We start from the raw sequence: 23,576 nt of genomic DNA on the forward strand, positions 1-23,576 counted from the left end.
ATAATGTTGTTGGATTTATTGTCATTAAACTTTGATTTATTCAAGAATGAAGCCCCGGTGACCCCAGTGACACAACAGTGTCGCTGGAGTTCAACAAATGAATGGTTCAAAATGTGCTTTGTTGAACTGTACACATACTAAAAAATATCATTATCGTTATTATGTGTGTGATAGCTTAGGCGTTATTAAAAAACGACAACTAAGAAATCCAGATGCTTGTTGGATTATCACAAGCTGCTTGTATCACCCAGTTATTTTTGGCGGCAGATGTAAAGCTTGTATGTTTTTAGTACAGCAATATACACAATCATAAATTAAATTGCGTCTATAAGGCATGCACAAATTCTATCAGATTGGTAAATTATTGGCCCGATAAGAACCAAGTTTATTGGCCCTTATTATTATTGGGTCTGGGCTGATCATTAAATTCTAGTCAATAAACTTGTTGACTTGTAAATGCAGTATCTCCACTCAAATGCATTAGGTGGTGGCAAGAACCTTTGAAATGTTTATGTGAACCTTTAATGAAGAGAAGAGTCGAGAATAAACCATGTTGTCACTGCATTAGAGAATGAGAAGCCAAGCGTCTCATATTTTATACGTTCGGCATTGCAGGGTACGTCTATTATAATCCCCAAAAGTTCAACAAAGGACCATTGCTAAAATTAGGTTTGGAATTTTTCACCCAATAATAGCTCAAAGACTAAAACATTGCAGCAGAGGAGTGGTGACCCTTGTGTTTTTTTTTCTTTTCCAGCAGCATGACATAACCATGGAAGTGTGGGGTTTGCATGGCTGCTATGGTAACATGAGTAGAGGAGGACAGAGGAAATATGAGCTTTTGGAGGAGTGGAGATCTGTCCTGACGTAGAATAACCCATCTCAAATGTCTCAGCCGTGGTATAGGGGCCCTTTGGCAAGTCTTTCCCATAAACCCCTCGGTGTTATTTTGTAGTTTATAGAAAGCCATTACCATTACTTCCTGGTTACTTCCTGGTTACTCCATCTTTTTCTGGTTCCCGGATTACCTTTGACCAGAGATGCAACCAGTAGGTACATCCACTTCCAGGTCCAAAAAGAATCAATACTTCATATTTAGACCCATAATAGGGTCATTGTGATGCTACAACAGTTATTTGATTGGCATTATGTTCACCAATTCCTAAACTACAAACTTACTCCATACAATATTTCCCATAGAGTAGTTTGTAAAGGTAGTAGTTGTAGTAGTACATAACTTTACAGCCTGTGCACACTTATTGTACATGTACACACAATACAGTGAAAGGCCTAGCTGTGGCTTTGGGATATTTCACTTTAGAGAGGATCACAAAAAGATCAAATGTTTACTCATCCCAGAGCTGGCAACGTCACCCAGTTTGAAGTGTCTGTCGGGAGAGTCTTAGGTTTGTGTGAAAGTCTGAGCAATGTGTGTGTGTGTGTGTGTGTGTGTGTGTGTGTGTGTGTGTGTGTGTATGTGTGTGCGTGTGTGTGTGTGTGTGTGTTATCCCTTGCCAAATGTGGCCTGTGCCGATTTAAAGTGCTAGGGACCAGTGCACACAAACAAGGCTATGTCTTCATCTGCTGCACACATTGAAGAGCAGACAGCGTACAATAACTCCATTGGGGCGTTTTGATTGTATCCCCTAGTCATGTGACAGAAATGGTGACGTGTGCGTGCCCCTGTCGTTCCGTAAACACACTAATAAAATGATCATATTCTCCGGTGTGAATAAGTTTACACCACTGATACAAAGCCTGATACAAAGCTCAAAGATACCCCCATTACTGAACATTGATCTGCAGAGACTTACCAATCATTTAGATATACTGCATTGCACTGTTTACACTTTTCAACAAAGATCAAAAAATGATTATAAACCTTTATGATGGCATTTACTGCTGAGATATAGTTTCACCTTGACCTAATAACTGTTTTTGTCATTGCTGACATGCGCCACCTGGCCAAGTGGTGAGTTCCCCAATGGTTTACAAAAATACAGATAAACACTTCTCCACTCTCCATTGTGGCTCGAAAGTAAAAACACCAAGTCTCAGGAGGCAATCCATCAAGAATCTGTGTCACATAAAAAATAAACATGAACATTTTCTGTACATATCCTCTCCCACCAAGTGTTCTACATTTACACGAATCTAATGCTTTATCTGGATAAGATGAAATGATTTGTGAGATATACCTGAATGTCGATTAGTTATTGAAATTCAGTTTGTTCAGCTTACTCTCCTTTACAGCAGGATATTTACCTGAATACAGGCGTATGTCCAGGCTTGGGTTTATTCCATGAGAAGTGAGAGGGGACCGAGAGGAACTGTTCCCCGGACCCATCCTTTTTTAGGCCGTGCAGAGTCTCATCAGGAGAGTCTAGATTAGGAGAAATATTTCCTTGGTCATCTAGACCCAGCTCAGTCTGCATAGTTGTTCTGTCTTGTGAGGTCTTCCTTGTCTTGGACGGGATGTCTGCCTCAGATGGACAGCATTGGAAGGGTGACATGCCTACAGTGGGACTGCCAACCCAGGTGTCCTCTGTCACGCTGGCCCTAGGTGAAGGACCTGGCGTGGGTGAGGGTGAATGATGAGGAGACAGCGAGCCAGGGTAGCAGATGTCAGCGCTAGAGTGTCGCCTCTTCCCACAGGGTGAGGTGGGACGTGAGGAGGGCCTGGAAGGTGGCCTTGGGCTGAGCCAATTTTCATCAGTGACACTGTTTCGTGGTGAGTGGCAGGGTGACTGCTGGGGTGAAGGGCTGATGGCGTGGGAGTGGTGCACAAAAGCAGGGTGGTGGTGCTGCCAGTGAGGATGGTCCTCCAAAACCGCACCACTGGTTTGAGGGGAAACGCAGCCTGGAGAAGTAAGTGGGGAGCCCAGGGTGAACCGGGCTGCCGCTTCATTTAACTCGGATTCAACGTCGTCATAAACATGTGAGAATGATTCACAAGAGGAGGCGTCAGAGAACCAGCTTCTGGAGGAGAGGCTGCTGCATGGGCTCGGGCTGAGCGAAGAGTCCCGGTATGAGTGGTCAAGGGGCAAATACAGGTGGTCTCTCGACAGCGGCCTGTCTCCATGATAGTCCCCATCAGGGCCATTTGCCCTGAGGTCAGCTACATTAGCACACATCTCCTGCTGGCAGCTAGGGGAGATAGAGGTTATCTGGATGCTGGGGCACTCAAAGGCCTTTGGTGCCTCCAGAGGAACAGAGTGCAGCAGAGGGGATGTGCCGAACTTGGAGGCTTGGGCCTCATAAGTTGGAGGTCCAGATCCTGGTTTGTGTGACTGAAAGCGTGGAGAAGTGCTGATGAGCTGGGAGTGGGACTGCATGCCATGACGAGGCAGGCCAATCGGCTGGTGGTTGGTCACCACAGACTGAGCTTGGCCCACATTTAGGATGTAGAATGATGTGTTGTTGTCATCAGGCTCCAGATCTAAAAGAGGAAAAGAACATTAACATACACAAATACTGCAGAACATTTTCAGTTCTTAATGCAGTTATTAAAGTAGAATAATATATACTCTTAATACTACCTCATCCACTTTCATCAAGATATCTAGAGAATTTAGAGACTGCAACTTGAGTTACAATTCCCTAAGACACTTTTTTAAAAAGATCCCTAAAGCCCCTTAAGTCCTAGACTCATTTCCAAAATAGGAGCTGCTTCAAAACTCTGCTGAAAAGCACATCTTTCTTTCCTGCACTAGAAATCTTTAGCGTAACAATGACATTCATGCCAAACTGTCAACCTAATATCATTCAAGATATTAGAAGCCTATTTAAGGCGTTGCATATTACAGTTTTGGTAGCTGTATATTTAGAAATTGGGAAACCAGAAGAGTGGACTAGACTCTCCTCCTGGCCTTTTCAACTATCTGGTGCTGTAAGAGGGTACGAGAGCAGAACATCTAATGGGTCATTATTCTGGGTTCCCCTGCTGACACCGCATTCCTCCAACCAATAATGGATCCATCCTGTTGCAGCCTAGTTTTCACACAACACTGCGCTACGCCACAGATCCATGAGTGGATGTGAGTTTACACTTGAAATTGAGCCGAGGTCAGGAAATTAGAGGCCGGAGTGTTGCTGGGTAGCAGACAGTCATATGGGCACGGTTCCAGAAAGGAGCGCTGATGAGCAGCACTACTCAGGAAACAAATTCACACAATGGTGCACGCTGTCGGTTGTCATCACAGCGAGGGGCGGCAGGCTATTTATACAAAAGGTCATCCGGCCCAGTGAACACACACACACACACACACACACACACACACCTACAAACAACCAAACAGAGCCCATTGTCCACACTGGCACTACTCTGAAAGTTGTTATTGATGAACAATGGATAGGCTCTGCGATCTGTGGCCCCAATCCCAGTGATCGACAACAAAGAAGTTAATTTCCTCTGCAAAAAATGTTTAATTGATAATTTTATGAATTATTTTATTCATGCTTTTTTTCTTCTAATGCTGATTTTCACGTGTGCCATGTTTTATGCATTATGGATAAAATATCGTAGAAATGTTATCACTAATTGCTCACTTATTTTGTATGGTTCCCCTGACATGATCTAAGAGACATTATAAAAACACAAACATAAAGTAACTCATTGACAGCAACTGACATTAAATAAATAATCTAAACACAACAATCATAGTATAACATCAGTATTCTCGTTTGCCCTAATTTAGCTTAAATTATTATAATTTTTTACTATAATTTTAACTTTCCGAAATAGCTACAGGCCCATAAGATCTTCCAAGACTCGTACTTTGGTAAATGTAGCCTGAAATGGTTGTAATGTCAAGACTAAGGCAAGTCTGCAAGCGATGGTACTATGTATATATGTATATATAACTGAATATGCATCTAACTAAACTATTTCAATACTAAAAAGCTTGCATAAGTTCTCATATTAATGTTCTCTGAAATAATGTTTACCATAAACCAAAAATGAAGCTTTGTAATTATTGTTTAAAAAAAGACAATTTGGGTAGTTTCAAAGAAACATAACAAAATGTTTAGTTTTATGTTCTTAGTTTCTGCGTTTTTCTCTTTATACATCAGTGGAAGTAGGAGCAAGTTCTTTATTTATAGCTGCTCAGCTTCACACTGGCTCTGCCTGCATGTCACAAGACCCAGCAGTCGATTCTGTGACAACAGCATCTGACTGACAGGAAGCAAGAGAAAGACAAGAGGCCAGGAAAGAAACTCAGTGTCAAATATATATATATATTATCTTTGGTAATGATAATCAAGTAAAATCATTATTCATTATTCCTCTATGAGGTAAAAACAAATCGATCAAACAACCCAAGAATCAAATGCTTGTCAAATAATTTTCTTAACAATTTCCAATTAAAAAAAGAAAAATGTAACCATCAAAAATGCTTTTTTTATGTGTTAAGGTTGGTAACGTGAGAATGTACTGTTTGCCAGATATGTTCTAGATGACTACCCTTCAGTCACGGAACAGGAAAATATCGGTTGAAAAAGTTCACAAACAATGTCAGATTTACTGGATAAAACGTTACGTATTACGGAAAGATGAATGTACCCTCATCGTTTCAGTAGTTTGGAAAAAGCTTGAGTCAACATTAGCATGTGACAGAAACCACAGAGGCTCTAAATACAGCATGGAACAGGTAAGGTCTTCAGAGATTAAAGAGGAGCGCTCAGGTCATATAGCTGTGTAAGCGGCGTTTACATGGTCGATATGCAGTACAGTTACCGCCTGGTGTACGACATACTGGAAAAGTGCTACATTTTTTGCATCTATTCCCGTTATTAGTCTGCCAGATTCTCATATTTGGCAGAATCAGCTAACAAACAAACTGACAAGCTTATTTTAGCTCTGCTGAGCCACACCCAAAAAACATGAGAGCACAGGGGAGGCACAGCATCAACACTACATTTTAAAAATATGTGTGTACTGCCCAGGGAATTTTGATTACGTATATGATGTGTAAATACATTAAATTGTGAGTCTTGGACTTAAGATTCTGTGTTCTGTATTAATGAGAGAAGCAGCTTGTCTCTAAATAGTCTCCTTTTTAGTCTCTTCACAAAACATGAAAGCATAACCCTACTAATTAGTGGTCTAACTATTTGAAAATATTACATTCAAATTAGTCCTTTTTGTCAGCCAGCCCACCCATAGTCACTCTTTTCGGGTAACTGTAAAAAATTCTAATTTTTTATCCATCAAAAAACATGGTGGATAGTCTGCTACCTAAAGCCACCCAGTGCTATGAAAGGGGGGGTGGGGTCAAAAACAAGGGGTCCAGTTGGAGCAAAGGGAGAGGAGAGGAGAGGAGAGGAGAGGTAATGTTACCAGTGGCCTTTCTTCCTGAAAGCCCGGTGTCACACAAGTGTCCGTATATCAGACAGCCAATCCGGTTAAATAAAGACCTCTAAGAGGCTTTGCTGTACCTAAGCTAATAATAGGTCCACCTCACTAGGAGATATTTCAGTGAAGCACTGATTGCTGGATGTTTGTAACACATCACAAAGAAAGTTCTCACACTAACCACCTGTCCAACTGCTGATGGTGGTATCCGCTTTGGCTCCTTGACACGGAGCTCAACAGTCCTCCGGCTGACCATCGCACTGTCTGGGGATTCTCGCTTGGAGGATAATCCATTAAGACTTTGTCGCTCCCTCCTACTCTCACTGCAAACAAAGTACGTCAGGGTCCTGTGGCCGGCGGCGACACACAGGCCCACATTCTGAGAATGCCCAGTTTACTACTGCGGGAAGGGAGGATTAGACCAAAATAAGATGGCAAGCTGATTGCTGCAGACGATTCCTACTGGTTCTCCCAGTCTTTCTACCTCTGTGTTGTACGGATGTATGTTCCTGTGTACCTATGGTCATGTCTCTGTGTCTTCCTGTATGATTCTGCGTGAGTGTGCATGCGTAAAGCCCAACACATATTACGGTCTTAGGTTACTCGCCAGCCTCATCGCCATGAGGTGCTTGCACTACAAGGTAACCTTAGCCAGGGTTCCCTTTGTGGTGGGCGAGCAGTTTGATTGGAACAAGCTCCGCTTACGTCCCCTGTGCTGAAGGCTTTGTGATAAGGCCGGTCTCTTCTTTCAGCTCTCTTCTAGAACTGCTGACCAGCCAACAAGATTATGTCAACATGCCATGAACTGTAATCCTAATGGGATAGATGGCTTTTACCTCAGATAAACAAAGAAATAAGTAAAGAGAGAGTAAACATAGTTTCTAAAAGCATGGTCTGTACAACAAGGGTAAGACCCTAAATGTTCGATGATTAAGAGATGCTTCTGTCCCAATATTGAATATTGAAAGATAAACTTGTTTTTGAAAATCACCAACATCGAAATGTAATAAGCTAGGTCGCCTAATATTTATAATGCTCTGAGAAAAGAAAGCAGCTGCAAACATGGTTGCAAAATAGCAGTTCTGCTCAGGGTGGACAGTTTTTGAAGATGGACAGAAGTGTATTTGTAAAATTGACAACACAACACACAATTATTGAGAAGTGCACAGAACAACGTTTTCCAGCTCAGCAGAAAAAATAAAACATTGTTTTGTGGTCCACCAATAAACACAAATATGAGGAACAATGTGGAGTAAAACTAGAAAAAGATGGAGAACAAGAAGGAAGGAATATTACAGAAATCCTGTCATATTTAAACACAATAAATGTATTAGTGTCTTAAAACATTATTACTATTAAAAACTTGTATCATTGTTCCCTATGGCTTGGTCTTTTAATGTCAGAAGTGCATGAACCACAGACGATGAGCTCAGGTTAGAAAACAGTTCAGTGAAATAGGAGAATAAATCCTGGGGCCCATGTTTAAAGAGTTGGTGTGTAAAGAATTCATATTTACCGGATTTGTTTTTTTTTATTGGACCAATGGAAGAAACACAGTAATAAATGTAAAGCAATCCTTTTAGACCAATCCAACCATCAAAATCTCAGGTAGGCCCACACTGTGTCTCAAAGCTCTATCTTCACTACAGTTTATTCTTATAAACTGTGATAATCTGGTGATAAATTGACACTCTTTCCTGTGTCCAGCCACCTCACGACATTATCCTCTCCGCCTACAACTAACCATGGGAAAGCATTGAAGGGAAAGCACAGCAGACAGACATCTCAGGACAAGGGACGGGGAGGCAGGTGGTTGGCCTATCTCCACTGATTATGTCTGGGCAGCCATATTAACACCTGTGGACAGGTAAAGCCAGCAGCAGCCTTTCTCTCATAATAAACAGCCCCTTTCTGGTTCTAGTGGTTGCGTGCAAGAAGCGTGAGTTGACACAGAATGAGCTCGCACGGTTGCACACACACAGACATGCATGGGAAATGTGCAAGGTGTAATCCCTGCTGCCGGCTGCAAATATAAAATATCTAAAGAAATATGTTTGTAGGCTAACATTTGATGAAAGACATGCATGGAAAGCCAAAACCAAAAATGGATACAGTTTAATTAAAATTTCAGGCACACCGCTGTCAATAAAGTGTTAAATCCCAAACAAATGATTTGAATTCAATGTAAAGTGCGTCTCACGGTGTTTAATGCATTTGCAGTCATTTCTATGTGAATCAGCATCAGGGCAGGGACTGGCAGTCATCACTGAGTCAAAACATGTTTTATCATGCAGTGTGTGCGCATGAGTGACGCTATAAACAATTGAAGTCAGCAAGTTTAAGTTTGGGGGGAAATAATATTTTTTCAAGCATAGGAGGTTTTGAGAAAATAAAATCTTTGAATTAACATTTGGATTGAAATAGATGGCAATGATTGCCAAAAGAGTTCGCACAAAAGCCAAAACAGAATCCTTTCTCCTGGGTTTTCCAGGAGCTCTGTGGCTGGCTGGGTGCGCACACTTCTGACACAGAGCTGATGACGCACACGCACACAAAGATTGTAACGGTTGTCGTCTGACACCTGTGGCTCTAGACCTTGTTAAACTGGGTTTGCTCCATTCCTACTGGAGATCAATGGATGTGTCCGTAGTTTGTCCTGTGTGTAAATATACTTCAGGGAGTGAGCAAGTGGGAATTACAACTGTAATTAAAAAAATATGGTGGAGTGCATATAAAGGCATGAGGAACGTATGCAATTGAATTCTGCAGTATGAGTATCATCTTAAGTTCGTATCTGCAATGTCATGTTATTATCTTGTTATGTCGGGGTTATAGCAAAAAGGTTTCGTCAGGCGTCACAGCAGACTTTAGTGGCCAGCAGAAGCTTAACAATGGCAGCCTAAGCCAATGTTAACATATGCTGGGAGCTAAATTAAGCTCTCAATTAACAATCCCATGCTGAGATAACATTATGGGATAAACATAGAGCGCCAAGTAGCCACCTGAACGAAATACCCACCAAAGCATGAAAGTCTCTTTCAAAAACATCTCTCATTGCCGATACGATACATTAATAAGAAACTTTGAGAGCTTAGAATAACATTTTAATCATATTTTTAATAATAATAATACAAGAAATATTATTTATAGAGGTCATTTACAAATTATAATATTTAATAATAAATATTAAATAAAAACAGATCTTACAAAATCCACAACAAATCCCACAGCACAGCCACAGTCAGTCTTATAATTGGTTGCACTGAATGTGATATGAAAACAACAGAAGTGATAAACAGCAGCTTCACTTTGATCATTTTTGTGTCTCATCAAGGTGCATTCAAGCTCTATAGAGTACGTTGTACATTTAAGTTTAGAGTTACACACACACACAGCAGCAACTCTGCACCAATTTTCAATTCCTGAGTGGATCTGAGTGTAACTCGGAGTACAGAGAGAAATAGATTGAGACTATTTCACACCTGTTAAGGGTTTCAATGCTAAAAAAAATAACAAAAGGTCCTGCTCCCAGGCCTTTGAAATGCTACTTGTTTAAAATATTCAGACGTATTTCATAAAAATAATGTTTTTGTTTCTGTAGCAATAATAAATGTCATTAAATAAGGTATGTTAGGCATTAGTGCTGAACGGCAGGTACCATAGTGGTAATGGCTTTTTGGAAAAACCTTTTTTGTATTAAATAAAATATGTGTCATCTTATGACCCATAATCAGAACAAAAGAATACAGAAAACCAAGCAAAATGAACTAGAATGAAATCAAACAGCATGGACGCCAGAAGAGAATGAGACCGGATGTCAGCTGGGACTTTATATAGTCTATCTCGATGTAAGGTCAGGTAAGGACATCAGCCTCCTGGAAGGAGAGTCATCAGGTTTCTACAATTTTCATATTCCTATGTGAATAGTTAATGTCCCTAAATGTTTTTACTTTTAAATGTATTCAAATTATTATAAAAAATACAGTACAATAAAAACTGAACAATTTAGACAAGACTGATCCTCTCGGTCACAGCGACATCTCATAAATACATTTTAAGAATGCCAGCATTAGTTCAAATACAGCTGCATGTAAACAAAGGTCTTACAGTAACAGTACTCCCCGCCAAACATGGCTAGTAACCAACCAATAAGTATTGTTTTTTTGTACATGTAAACACAAAACTCTCAGCTGGATCGTGTGTACAAGGTTTTTAAATTAAGAGAGCGCTACAGCACACTAGCAGACTGGCCTCTGATGGCCTGCAATAACCCAGACCAGATAACATCAGAGGCTACTGCTAGCAGGGGTGACATTTAAACAATCCCTACTGTCAACCACCAATCTGTGTTGCTTTCACACGAGTGGGATGGAAGCTGGGAAGTCGCTCGTTCTCCACATTTCTTTTCGCATGTCTTCAGTTATCCTGTCTTTTAAAGCCTCCAAACAATTAATAAAAGAATGATCCTCTTTTAAAAGGGATGCCTGCACTGCTTCTGAAGAGCCTCGTAACAATTCTGTTATTTTCCCATGCTTGTAGTCAGGACATGACCAGAGTCAAAAACCAAGCAGAGCAACATTTCCCATATTAATGGTGCCTGAAGAATAATAACAGACTATTTTCTGTCATCTTCACTTCAATATTTCTATACATATTAAAAAGATGGCTAAAATATATTTAACCGAGTCGCAATTCATGATCCACTCTTACGCATAATGAGCACAAAGTGGTCACTAATTCATGTCATTAAACCCTCTATCTATAAAGCCCAGCTGTCAAAATGCACGTGGTCCACATTCCAACGGTGACCCGTGAAGTAGGGTCCACTTCAACACGTGGGCCCCGACTGGAATGAGTGCCATCACTGGGAAATTTCATTTACTGACATCAAAGGCAATACAAGAACCACCGCTTCTGAATAAAGCTTCATGATCATTGGACAGATAACAGGAGTGGGTCAAGAAAAACTACCTGAGGAAGAGGTGCCAATACGAAACATTAGCCTAGCTGAAATGCAGCTTTGTGGGAATGGCGTGAAGGAAAGCAGGATTCAAAAGGCTCCAATCCCGTGTAGCGAGCTGCGCCTCGGTGAAAGCAGAAGCGAAGGCCGACGCAGGAGTTTTCGTTGAACGGCGTTCTCTCTGGTGCAAAGCAGTGTCTGACATGTTGATACAGCACACAGCCAGCAGTAGCTTCAGTTACACTAAATTTAAACTAGACAGATGCCACACATAGTTACTGATGCCTCGCCCCGGGAAACAAACATCTCATTCATCACACTGGGTGCAGGGACCACGTCAGGTCAGTAAGGTTAAGGGGCACCCACATGTGCACCTCATGCATGCCTGCGCGACCTTTAACCTATCTGTCTTTCGCTTATTTTATAGAAATAATGGACGCTGTCGGACTAAAAACTCTCTCAAACTGGTATTTACAAAGCCAACAGAGAATGTTTAGTTAAACTGTAATTAAATCAATTCATAATTGTTCCTATTTTTCATTAAAACTGGTCTTGGCTTTGTTTGTATGTTTTCATCTGTTTATTTTTGCCAGCTTTTTGTATCAATTGTGACTTTTGTATAGTAACTACTGTCAATAAGTGTCACTATGTCAACATATCAAGATATAATATTTTAGATAGGCGTTCAATAAAAAGGTTTAACGCCATTGGTTTTTAATATTACCGGTACTTCAGACAGTCTATACTCTAATGACGGCTGCTTGTCTGAGTGGACTCTTTCACCCGCTCATATGTAAGTCTAACGACATGGCTAGAGCTGGGAGTGCTGACACTCACCTGGGCATGTAGCACACAGCATTCTTCCCCTCCTCTTCCAGGTAAGAAAGATCACAAAGTGCTTGAGCAGTGAAATGTTGAAAGCTGCAGACGTGCTGGGACGAGAACGGGTTCTCCTGCACCAAGTACAAACGAGTCACTAGAACCTGCCGCCTGCTCTCTGCCACTCTCTTTGGGAGCTCAAAATAGTCCACCATGAGAGCGATGTAATTTCAGTCTCTCCCACGACAAGGACTGAGAGGATCATGCTCTTGGTTCACAGACTTAGAGTAGTGACAACAGGTTAAACAAAGGCAGAATTGCTTTCAGCTTAAACGTCTTTTATTTTGAAGGTGCCATTGAGATAATGGATTGACGTGACCAACGCCCAAGCAAGAGACAAAGATGATTCTATGTATGGAAGAAATGTCACAGCACGTCAGCAGAGAGAAACCTAGCCTGACAGTCAACTAAGTGGCTGTGGTGACTGTTGGCATCTGGAGGTTTCATTAGCTCAGAATTGGGCTCTCTGATGTCAGCGGTGGTCTCCTCCACTTCCTGAGTGAGCGGTGAGCAGGGAACGATGTCTCAGATCTAAAATGCTCTGGTGCCAACTGACAAATCACAATGTTTTATTTTTATTTTTTTAATTTGTGAGATAGAGGGAAAAAAATGAAATAACCGATGTATCTTAAATAGTGACAGAGTATGTAGACAAAATAGTCTGTTCCTGTTAGTGGCAGCTAGAGAGCAGTGTGCCCCCCCCCATTCATTCCACCATGCCATCTGAACCCCACATGGCATGTCTGGGGCAAAGAGCCAAATACCTTTGCTATGGTTGTATACATCTGTCCCCACAAAGGGCAGGATGCACCCCCCCCCCCCCCCCCCAGTGTCTCATACCATCTCTAATAACCAATCTAAAGCCACTAATTATGACCTCCATTATGACATCCATCTGAACGGGCACGCCGTAACATAACGTTAGATAGATTTTACTTTAACCATATACAGATAAATAAACGACCTCCACGCAGTACAGCTACCACAGCCACAACCTAAATGGAGCACTTTGCACTCAATTTCTAAATTACCCATTCAAACCAGAATTACTTTGACAACAGTCAGGTGTTGAACATTTAAAATCATTTCCTGGGTCTAGACGATGTGGCAAAAGAGTAATTATTGTTGATTAATGCGTTATATAATTTGTTTTTACACAGAAATAAGTATTTATTAGAGATGTCACAATCATTTTTTCTGGATTTTACAGATGTAAATGAATTAGGTTGTAGCTTGGCATTGATTCTAAAGCTTCTCTCGGTTCTTCCAGAAATGTATTGTATAAATATTTTAGAGGGGCTTGTTTTTCTACTCTGATATTGTGCATAATCAGGGGAAACCCCTTAAAGTAAGCCAACCCGATGATTCAAAATAGAGCAGTGGAATATTTCACCACAAGGCACTGACTAGTTCTCTCTAAAACAAAAGTAACACTCTAAGAGTGCAAGAAATAGACACTAAAGAATTCAGACAAAGTCGCACAGAACAAATGAAGCAATGTGGCATTCCACAGTGTCAAACTGTTAATGATGAATTAATCACACGAGGATAACCAATGGCTGCGTGTACAACAAGCCAACATTCACTCATCAGGTCCCTTAAAAATGAGACTGTCGAGGATATATTGGAAACGTACAGAAAGCTTTTAGAACGAGACGTACCACTGTTGTGTCACTCTAGCTTTTGGAGAGATCAATTCCTCCTCCTCACAATAAAGCTACAAAACTGGCTTCATTGTTTTCCACAGTTGCAGCCCAGTTCAATCAACATTCAAACGCGCCAGATGCTCCCAGTGCAGTTTCTCCAGGTAAAACAAGTTCTGACATGACGTTCACCTTCACAGAAGGAGACCAAGTCAGAAGTGTGCAACTGCATGTTACTCTGACTGTATGATCCTGTATTACATTCCGGTTATTAATGTGGACAGGCAGCCTCCAGTTTGGGCCAAATGGTGCAGTCCGGACCAAATTGAAACTATTTGCACAGTGGTGCTTTTATTCCTACGGTTATTCCAACTACAGCTTTTCCCTTGTCCGGTCTCCAAATCAAACTTCTTTTTAATCTAAGGAAAAAATTATTCTTAAAATCGCACAAGCCAAAACCTCATTAAGGTACTTTGCCAACATCTTTGCAATGGTTCAACCCCAAAGTCGGAAAGTAATGAAGGCTCTGAATTTAGGATGGATGAGAGAACAATAGAAATACTAATAATTAATAATAATACTAATAACTAATGAACTAGTTAACTATGCGACTAGTTCGGTCCTGGGAGGAAAAGTAAGGACTGCGTCACACGACACAGATTGTCATGATAAATGAAAGCGATCATTGAACCACCAGGATTAAGACGCTTTGCAACTTTTGTATTGTCACACTTTCTGATGCAGTTGGAATCAAACATATCAAATCACACACATGACGGTTTTATTTATGTGGATTAAACATGAATTTCTAACTCTGGCGAATAAAACACTCGCTGCTGTTAAACTGGAACCCGAAGTTGACGAGACTAAACAAGTCCGCTGTAACGAGCTGCGGTTTATTTCCATACATCGCATTCAGATAGCAGGCCAATTGTGAAATCAAATGTTGTGTGCAACAAGAAACTTGTCATTGTAAATTCGTTAACTCCACGCATATCTTCTCTTATATTATGACAGCGGTGTCACACATATTAAAAACTACAATTTTAAACTATACATTTTATTTTCCTATTATTAATACAAATAGCTTTTCTCCTTTTTTTATTTTATTTGGGGAATTAGATCAAGCTCTAAACATTTCATTACCTGTGCATTAAGGCAGTGTAGCCTCATTTGTTGTTTCCGGACCTATAAAACCCTAAATCAGCTTCTCGCTCATGTGCTTTGCTGCCAGAACACTAATAACTTGCCCTTTTTATCTGAAGGCGCGCTTTGACAACATTAGCAATGTGCTACTTTGCAGAAATATGCCTCAAGAGAGATTCAAACTGGTCCTCCGTCCTAAATGTTCACCATATAAACCAAACCAAAGTGCCGCAGCCTGCGCAAAGTGACGCGGCATGCACGCTGACAGGAAACAAACAAACGCGTTTCAGCGCAATTTAGACCTTTCAGCTGGACTCGCATGTGAACGCGCATTATGGACCTGGCAAGCGGTGCGCGCTAATCTGCTAGCATGCCAAGCTAACGGACAGCTGCTGCTGGTAGACGTGAGGAAATGCGACCGCGACAGAAAAGGAGGACGCGCGAAATTTCTACAAAAATAAAAAATAAAACGTTACTCGTTAGAGTCGGTTCCTCTTCAGGGGCGGAAACGGCTTCCAAAATCCAAACTTCCCGGGCGGAATTAATTACAAGCAGCGTTTTAGTGAGAATTATAAGATGACGTTGCCGCATGACGCTAAGTTTTCAGCATAAACACACACACACACACACACACACACACACACACAGGGAGAACTCACGAACCTGCCGGGCCCAAGGGTTGCGGCAGCACGTCTTCCCCGAAGATCAGCCTGAAGTCCAGCTCTTCGCTCCCGGAGCAGTTCGCAGTCGTCATCGGGTTTGACAGTTCGGCCGCTGGAGCAGGTTCTGCCCTCCTCAAAATGTCACAACATTGACCGAGCTTCAACTTTTGTTCATTTAACTTGAGCTTCTTTCTCCAGATATGAACTCCAGTTCTTGCCCCTCTTTTTTTTATAACTACAAAAGTCAAGTCGCTGATTTTCTCGTCCTCTGGCGAAATTCTGGCTTGAACTACAGAGAGAGAGAGCGAGAGAGAGAGAGAGCGAGAGAGAGAGAGAGAGAGAGAGAGAGAGAGAGAGAGAGTCCGTCTGCCCCTTCAAACTCTCCCCCACTCGCTGTTTCTCTGTCGCGCGACCGAGTCAACACCAAAGAAGGGCTTCCTTCGCCAGTGTTTAATGTTCGCTACAAAGCCGATGAAGATGAAACGTCCGTTTAATGACCCAGTTCCCTCTCTCTCTCTTCCTGTCTTTCTCTCTCGCGCGCGCTCTCTCTCTCGCTCTCTCTCGCGCGCTCTCTCTCCTGTCCCAACTTTTACTAACCCCGCGTGACAAGGCAGTTCTGGCGGTGACGTCAGTAGACACAACACAACACAGGGCACGCGCGCATCTGAGCGCACAGCTGCTCCTGTGGACTTGATTAATAAACTGTTCATTAAACCCTTGTTTCGTTTATGACACTAGAGTCCATCTTTTTGGAAGCTGTTGTGTTTTGAGTCCAGAGAGGCTATTTTCGTGCCTAAAAACAATGTATGAGTTAAAAATAAACTTGGTAATAAAATAGGCCTGCAATTTCATGGAAATTGCTGAATATTTAGAGGTCATGCACACTTATTTTTACATTTTAAACTTAACGTTGCATTTAATTTAAAACTGTTAAAAGCCTTCTCAAGCCCAAGAGGCCTCATGTCAATATCATGTATTGACACTTTGTCATGCAGTGCCTGCTGCTGAATACTATGTGGTCGTGTCCTGTTTGTATTTAGCAATGCTGCTCTTCCTTGCTTTTAAATTTACCCCTGGGGACAAATAAAGTGCTTTTTAATTGAATCGAATTGACCTTATTTTCCAAAAAATAAGAGTTTTCTGACGATTACTTCATGGTCCAGGCTTAAAGGTCTACCGTCTAAATAAAATGTAAGTCTCAAATGTCAGTGTTCAGACAAGATGGCAGAAACCATCCATTAGATAGTCCAAACATATCAGGGCCATTCATTGTCTGTAAGACGAGGAATGATTTAGGTGAAAAAGGCCTCGCAGAAGAAGTTCTTCATTTAGTTTAGAGTTGGTTCTGATGCCACTGAATGAACCCAGAGTTCATGACTGATTTCATTCTGACTATTCAATAAGCCTTGTGATTTTCTGAAATCTGTCATTTTGATCTTGTTCCGGTTCTGGAATAATAAACATTATTACCCGGGAAGGGAGGACAGGTGATCAACACCTGTCCGGAGACAGCGGCGAAAGTGCTGCCACGGTTAAACGGGGAGGAGCCGGGACGCGTCACGCCCACGCAGCCCACGCGCTGCGTCAGCAGAGAGAGACGCTCCGTGTGACGTGGAGAACGTGCTCCGCCCCTTCACTCGGGCCGTTGAGCGCCTGATTACAGACTTTTTATGTCTCTAATTATATCAAAGTGGACATGAACTGGAGGAAAGGCCTCTTCGTGTTTGCTTTTTTGTTTACTTTGTATGAATTCGCTCATAATTACTGTAATTTGAGTTCAATCATGTTGCTTATTATTTTTCTTTTGTATTTGTTTGATCTTTGTTGCTTTTGCATGATTCACTTATAAATGAGCAACTTTTGAGCAACTGCTTTTGCTGCTGTGCTGCCATGAGAGACTTCCACTGGTCCAGTGGATCCGGTCCACCCTCTTGTTATTCATTAAGAGCCAACTGGAACTACCTGAACACGTGGGAGCTGGAGGACATACACGTCTCTCTGCAAGAACTGAACGCCGTTTCAACCGGACGTTCTTCTTTTACCGTCGACATTAAATTGCTTTTTGTCGTCATGTTATTTAGAAATAGATATTGAATTTTTTTGAAACCTTTTTTGTGGTTTATAGTTTGTAAGAAATGTATTGGTTTTCTGAAGCTTTGCTAACACACATTGTTGGGTTCAAGGCATTTTCAATTACTGTAAAAATAAATAATAATAATAAAAATAAAATTCACAATTAAGTAAGTACTTCTCTCCGGTGCTAAAGTAGAATAAAGCAATCGCAAATCCTTCTGTACATGGGTTGTTGCACTCACCGTAGCCTCTCAATCTCCGCAGGTTAATCTTTATTGGGTAACAAGAACACAGAGGCTGATTCACATTAAGGCTCTATCATGTTGCTGCTTTGATGATCTTGCTTGAAAACATTTATTTTGGTTATCCATTAATAATTTATCTGCTGGAGATATCTGTCTAAACTTTGAATCTTCATATACAGTGACATACTGCATGCAGTAATATACTAAAATTTCATTCTCACTGTAATTACCCACACCTGTAATATAGACACATCATGCCCATTCACAGCTGATTAAAAATATTGAAGTAAATCAGTACATCCTCAACTTGAAATTTGCAGAAGCAGCAGAATGCAGCCTGGTGTTTTTGTGACACGGCCACACTACGTATACTGGTACCTATGTTAGATGTGTGTGGGCGTAGAAACAAGCAGCAACCTCACAAATGCACCTGAAAGCACCAATATCACATTTCCTGTAGCCTGTCTTTACAAGAAAATATTAGAAAATTAACCCTTTCGATTCATATACCATTGTCTGAAACTCTCCATTCTGACTTTTGCTTCTGTGTTACATGATTGGAGTGATTATTGTTTGGTTTTGTGTTTCCTAACACTAACATAATGTGATGATACGGAGTGTTCAATCAAATGTTTTGGTTAAATCTTTGATCAGAGAAAAAAAAAAGAGAGCTCAAATTGTTAAGTAATTTGACCAAAAACAGCAAATTTTAAGGATTACTATGTGCAATAGGTTTTCTCACATACATGTTTATTGCATAAAATATATAATAACCAATCCCAGCTTGTTTGATGAGGTGAGTATATTAACCGTCATAACAAAGTGTTCAGTGAGGCTGATGTACAATTGCAAAACAAAACAAAAAATAGTGTCTTTATCAATTATAATTAAGCCACAGAACTTGATGCACTTCCGTGAACAAGGATTTGCAAAGAGAACAAGAACATAATGTTTTTGGTGTAACTGAACCAGAATTTTTTTCCCCCTTACTATATATTCACAATTGTCATAAATATAGTTGTAGGAAATTATTAAATCATGATATTTATGTCACATGACTGAACGTTTTCTTGCGCAGCAGCCCTTAGATACCAAAGTATAGTTCAGGTTACCTGCGTCTCTTATCTTCAAAGATGACCTTTCAAGGGAGACGATAAAGAGCACAAATTGTGTGGGAGGCAGTGGATGTGGCTGGTGATATTATGCTCATGTAGAGAAACTTTCTAAAGAAAAAAAGCAGTATCTGCCCCCACACTGATCCTGTGTGAGAGGTGTCATTCTTTCAAGGATTGGGGATTGCACACACTGCAGAAATGTAACACAACATGTTCTCTAAATGTCAACAAAAATCTAACTTGCTGAGGCATTAGAGTTTCACTTAAGTACTGGTATGTACACTGTCATAATGTTTTTTTTAATATATACATATATATGTCATTCAACACTTGAAAAGTAGAATTAAAAAACTTCTGATTTCTGATATTTGTTGTTTTGTGATTGATTGCAGCAGATAAAATGCAGCAGAGTTGAAAAGTGAAAAACATAGTTTTTACATCATTTTTTCAAAATATTTTTCCATCCAAACAATTTATTTTATTTATTTTGAGAGCACATCATGGCTACACTGTATAATCTGAGCACATTACACTCGGGCACAGGACGATACTGAGACAGCTCCAGTTGGTGACTTGAAACGTACCTTGTTGATTGATACTGCCCTCTTTTGTTCTGTCTGTGAAACTACCCAGTGACGTAGTTTAAAGTTGCGTGTACTGTACAGTAGTTGGACAATCAGAAGGTGGCGTTATGGGCTTGAAATGCTGTGTGCTGAGGGAACTAAACTCATCGCAGTCTCTACTTTCACCTTGAGACAGTTATCTTTTACCCCGGTTGATGGGGAGTTGCGACTGGCTGCCGCAGTATTGGTCTGTCCAACATGTGAACACTGAAGGTTTTTATAATGAGTGAACTGATCTATTCCGCACATGGGATGGGATCAATGTTTCAGCAGCACTGAGAATAGGGGAATTAAGGTGTGAACCAAAATAATTGAATGAAAACATTCCTGGAGGCCCACTGGAGAATGATGGGACCAAACAGCATCGGTATGCGGCCACCTTTGAACCCACTAGGGATGCATGCCTGCTTAGATTAGTTATTAGTTTACCCTTCCAATGCCAAAGCAGCAACACTGGATTATCCCTCTAAAAAACCCTGAGACAGGCAAAAATCAAGCCTACCTTATGAGTTTAAGTTGTAATTTATATGTGTAGTCTACACAGTATGGTAACATTCTTTGAAAATATGAATAAATCCTATAACAATATTTATATTTATATTGTTACTTGAAATAATTAAATGTGTTTGCATTGCCTTTGATGTATGCTGCAGAAAATCATCCAGACCTCAGAATAATCTGGATAGTTATTGATAGTCACGGTTGTGTCAATGAGAGTGCTCTTTGTCACGCTGCTCTAATCTATTAGAAACACTGGTATTACTGTCCCGCAGGCAGTGCAGATTCGGTGGAGCAGTGATCAGCAGGACGCTGGTAAACAGACTAATTGGATTTACTGTTAGAACAGGCATACAATCTGAGAACAACAGAGTAATCAATTTAACTTGTCTGGGGGAGGTAAATTGGCTATACAGCATGTTAAGATGCCTGAAGGACAGTACAGAGGCTCTGGTCATGGCAGCAAAAGAACACCTCCTGAGCACCAGATCCATGGAAGAAAGAGGTATTTTACAGGGCCCAAGGTTGTGCAAAGATGTCCCTAAGACGGTCACGCACATAGTAGCAGGGTGAAAGATGCAAGCTAAAACAGCATACTTTCAGACGTAAGGCAGTTTGTCATTTGGGATAGTATGTCCCTGCAGTAACATGTTGGACAGAAGTCCAGATTGGAAGCACGCCAAAAGCATTTTGAGAAAAATCTAGAGCTAGGGCTCCTGGTCCAGACTGACCAGACATATTGGTTTCTGACAAAAAGCAGAAGAGGGCTTTTTCCAGATGACAGGAAGATCAGGAAGAAGAAGCACAAAAAGATCAAGAAGTACTGAGATGAGAGTGATCAACTATAAGAGATGGAAGATGGAATCCAAAGAGGTCCCAGTGGTAATAGGATAATAACTAATTAATACAATACAATACAATACAATACAATATAATATAACACGATATGATATAATATGATACTATAACATGATATACTATAATATAATATAAAATGACATAACATAACACAACATAACATAACATAACATAACATAACACGATATAACATAATATAATAATATATCCAGTTTCGGTTCACAGGCCGTAATTATCCTAATATAATATATACAGTTATAGAGTACAGTTTCTGTAATTATCATGTTTGAAATCATATTAATTATCATATGTTACCGTTTGATCTTCAAATTAAATATGAATAAATAAAAAAATCTGCCAAGAACGCAACCGCGACGCAGCGTTTCTTGACGTCATCGCTGCGCGCCTAATGACGTCACCGACATACGACAATAAAGCATGGCGCTCCGACTTCCAGCCCAAAACGGGGTTACTCTGGCTGCCCATTGAACTTCTAGGACGACTACTTTAGATTCGCAGTGAACCGAACCGGTTTATAATCATCGTTTAGGTTTAGACGAGCTCGTTATAAACGATGCAGTCCGTGAAGGTCGGCCGTTCGGCTGCGTCGACAGCTCGCCGCTCGTTTCCGATTCCTGTCGGCGTGTCGGCGCACTGTCGTCGTTATAATCCTGCCGGTCAGACTCGTGGAGCTGCAGACGCGTCAGAGGGCGAGGCCGCAGTGATCCGTGTTCCTCGGTACGTGCAGAAGCGCGTCGACAGCGTCAAACAGGTCAGAGACAAAAACAAGATGAACACCCTCCGAGCCGGGAAGCTCCTGGTCCAGGGCAAGAACCCCGGCCGGAACCAGTCCTCCGGATACGCGTTCGGAAAGTTCGAGCAGCCCACGCTTTGCTCCCGAGGATGGAAGCACAGAAAATCCTTCGGCGACTATTTCTCCATCAACAACGTCAAGGCGGTCGCTCCGTTTGTCGTCGACCGTCGGGAGGAGGGCGGCGAGCAGAAAACATCGTTCGACAACCTGCGCGTCTGCGGGACGCTGGTCGAAGCCCTGCGCGGCATGGACGTCGCCCGCCCCACCAGCGTGCAGCTGCAGACCATCCCGAAGGTCATGAGGGGGCACAACGTCCTGGTCGCCGCGGAGACGGGCAGCGGGAAGACGCTGTGCTACCTCCTGCCTGCCGTCAACAAGCTGCAGGCCGAGAAGGCGTCGGAGGTCGGAGGTCAGGCCGAGGGCAACATCCGCACGGTGGTTCTGGTGCCGTCCAGAGAGCTGGCGGACCAGGTGGCGGCGGTGGCCAGGAAGCTTTGCGCGCCGTTTAACTTGATGACGAGGACTGTCGGTGGCGGCCGCGGTGTGGGACACATCAAGAGGGCGTTCAAGGGGCGCCAGCCGGACATCCTGGTGGCGACGCCCGGCGCTCTGGTGAAGGCGCTGCGCCGGCGCTGCCTGGACTTCAGCGAGCTCAGCTTCTTCGTGGTCGATGAAGCCGACACCATGTTCGACCCCAGCTTCTCCCCCATGCTGGAGGACATCTTGCTTCACGCAAAGATCGCCAGGAACCCCAAGGAAACGAGGGGCCCCGGGCACAAGGCCCAGCTGCTGGTGGTGGGGGCCACCTTCCCCGGCGGCGTCGGCGAGGTGCTCGGCCAGGTGACGGACCTCGGCAGCGTGGTGCTCGTCAAGAGCAAGATGCTGCACTTCTTAATGCCGCACGTCAAGCAAACGTTCGTCAAGATCAAAGTCGCCGATAAAATCCTGGAGCTTCACGAAGCGTTGAGAGTGCAGCGGCAGGAGAAGAACGGCGGCGCCGCTCTGGTGTTCTGTAACAAGTCGTCCACAGTCAACTGGCTGGGCTACTCGCTGGACGAGATGGGGGTGCGTCACGCACGCCTGCAAGGGGAGATGCCTGCCGCCGTGCGCTCGGGCGTCTTCCACTCCTTCCAGGAGGGCAAGGTGGACGTGCTCGTGTGCACGGACATCGCGTCGCGCGGCCTGGACACGTCCCGCGCGGGCTTGGTTGTAAACTACGACTGTCCCGAATCTCCCACAGACTATATCCACAGAGCGGGGCGCGTGGGGAGGGCGGGAGGGGTGGAGGACGTGAAAGTGCTCAGCTTCGTCTCCCACCCGTGGGACGTGGAGCTGGTGCAGAAGATCGAGACCGCCGCGCGGAGAAGAACGAGTCTGCCCGGGATGAGAAGTCAAATCCACGAGCCGAAGCCCAAAGTAGCCGAGGAGTAGAAGCCGTTTGGCTTCCTGCTGTTTATGTTGTTCTCATGAAAAATAATACGATGAAATATCAGAAGAGACAAAAAGCACGATGAGTTTCTTAGATTTTTAATGACACAGATAATTATTGTTTACCGACATATGGTTGATGTTATGGAGGGTTGAAAGTCAACTTTAAAGTCATTTGTTACCCCACAATTAATGCTGTTACTGCCGTGAGGCGTTGTACGGAACAATATGGCTTTGAATCCAAAATTAAATTGCTACTGTTTTCTTAATTTGTGTT

At 42.3% G+C, this 23,576-nt stretch overlaps 2 protein-coding genes across 2 annotated transcripts in view; one reads left to right on the plus strand and one right to left on the minus strand.

Annotated features, from left to right (window-relative positions):
- nfatc3a (nuclear factor of activated T cells 3a) overlaps window positions 1-16,162 on the minus strand; it is a 42,455-nt gene extending 26,293 nt beyond the window's left edge. Inside the window, exons 1-2 of the mRNA XM_068742551.1 lie at window positions 15,647-16,162; window positions 2,266-3,439 (exon numbers count right to left, since the gene is read on the minus strand). Of these exons, the coding sequence (XP_068598652.1) occupies window positions 2,266-3,439; window positions 15,647-15,737 (1,265 nt within the window). The 5' untranslated portion in view covers window positions 15,738-16,162. The remainder of the gene's footprint in view (window positions 1-2,265; window positions 3,440-15,646) is intronic.
- A 5,469-nt stretch (window positions 16,163-21,631) lies between these two features.
- ddx28 (DEAD (Asp-Glu-Ala-Asp) box polypeptide 28) lies at window positions 21,632-23,302 on the plus strand. The gene has a single exon (XM_068742360.1). It carries the CDS (start codon window positions 21,632-21,634, stop codon window positions 23,300-23,302), a length of 1,671 nt encoding a protein of 556 aa, XP_068598461.1.
- The last annotated feature ends 274 nt before the right edge of the window (window positions 23,303-23,576 follow it).

The sequence above is a fragment of the Brachionichthys hirsutus genome, chromosome 1 (genome assembly GCF_040956055.1).
Source record: "Brachionichthys hirsutus isolate HB-005 chromosome 1, CSIRO-AGI_Bhir_v1, whole genome shotgun sequence".
NCBI lineage: Eukaryota > Metazoa > Chordata > Actinopteri > Lophiiformes > Brachionichthyidae > Brachionichthys > Brachionichthys hirsutus.

Bases quoted from the DNA above. Each gene is read 5' to 3' on its own strand.
- ddx28 (XM_068742360.1), top strand. From the start codon at position 21,632: ATGCAGTCCGTGAAGGTCGGCCGTTCGGCTGCGTCGACAGCTCGCCGC.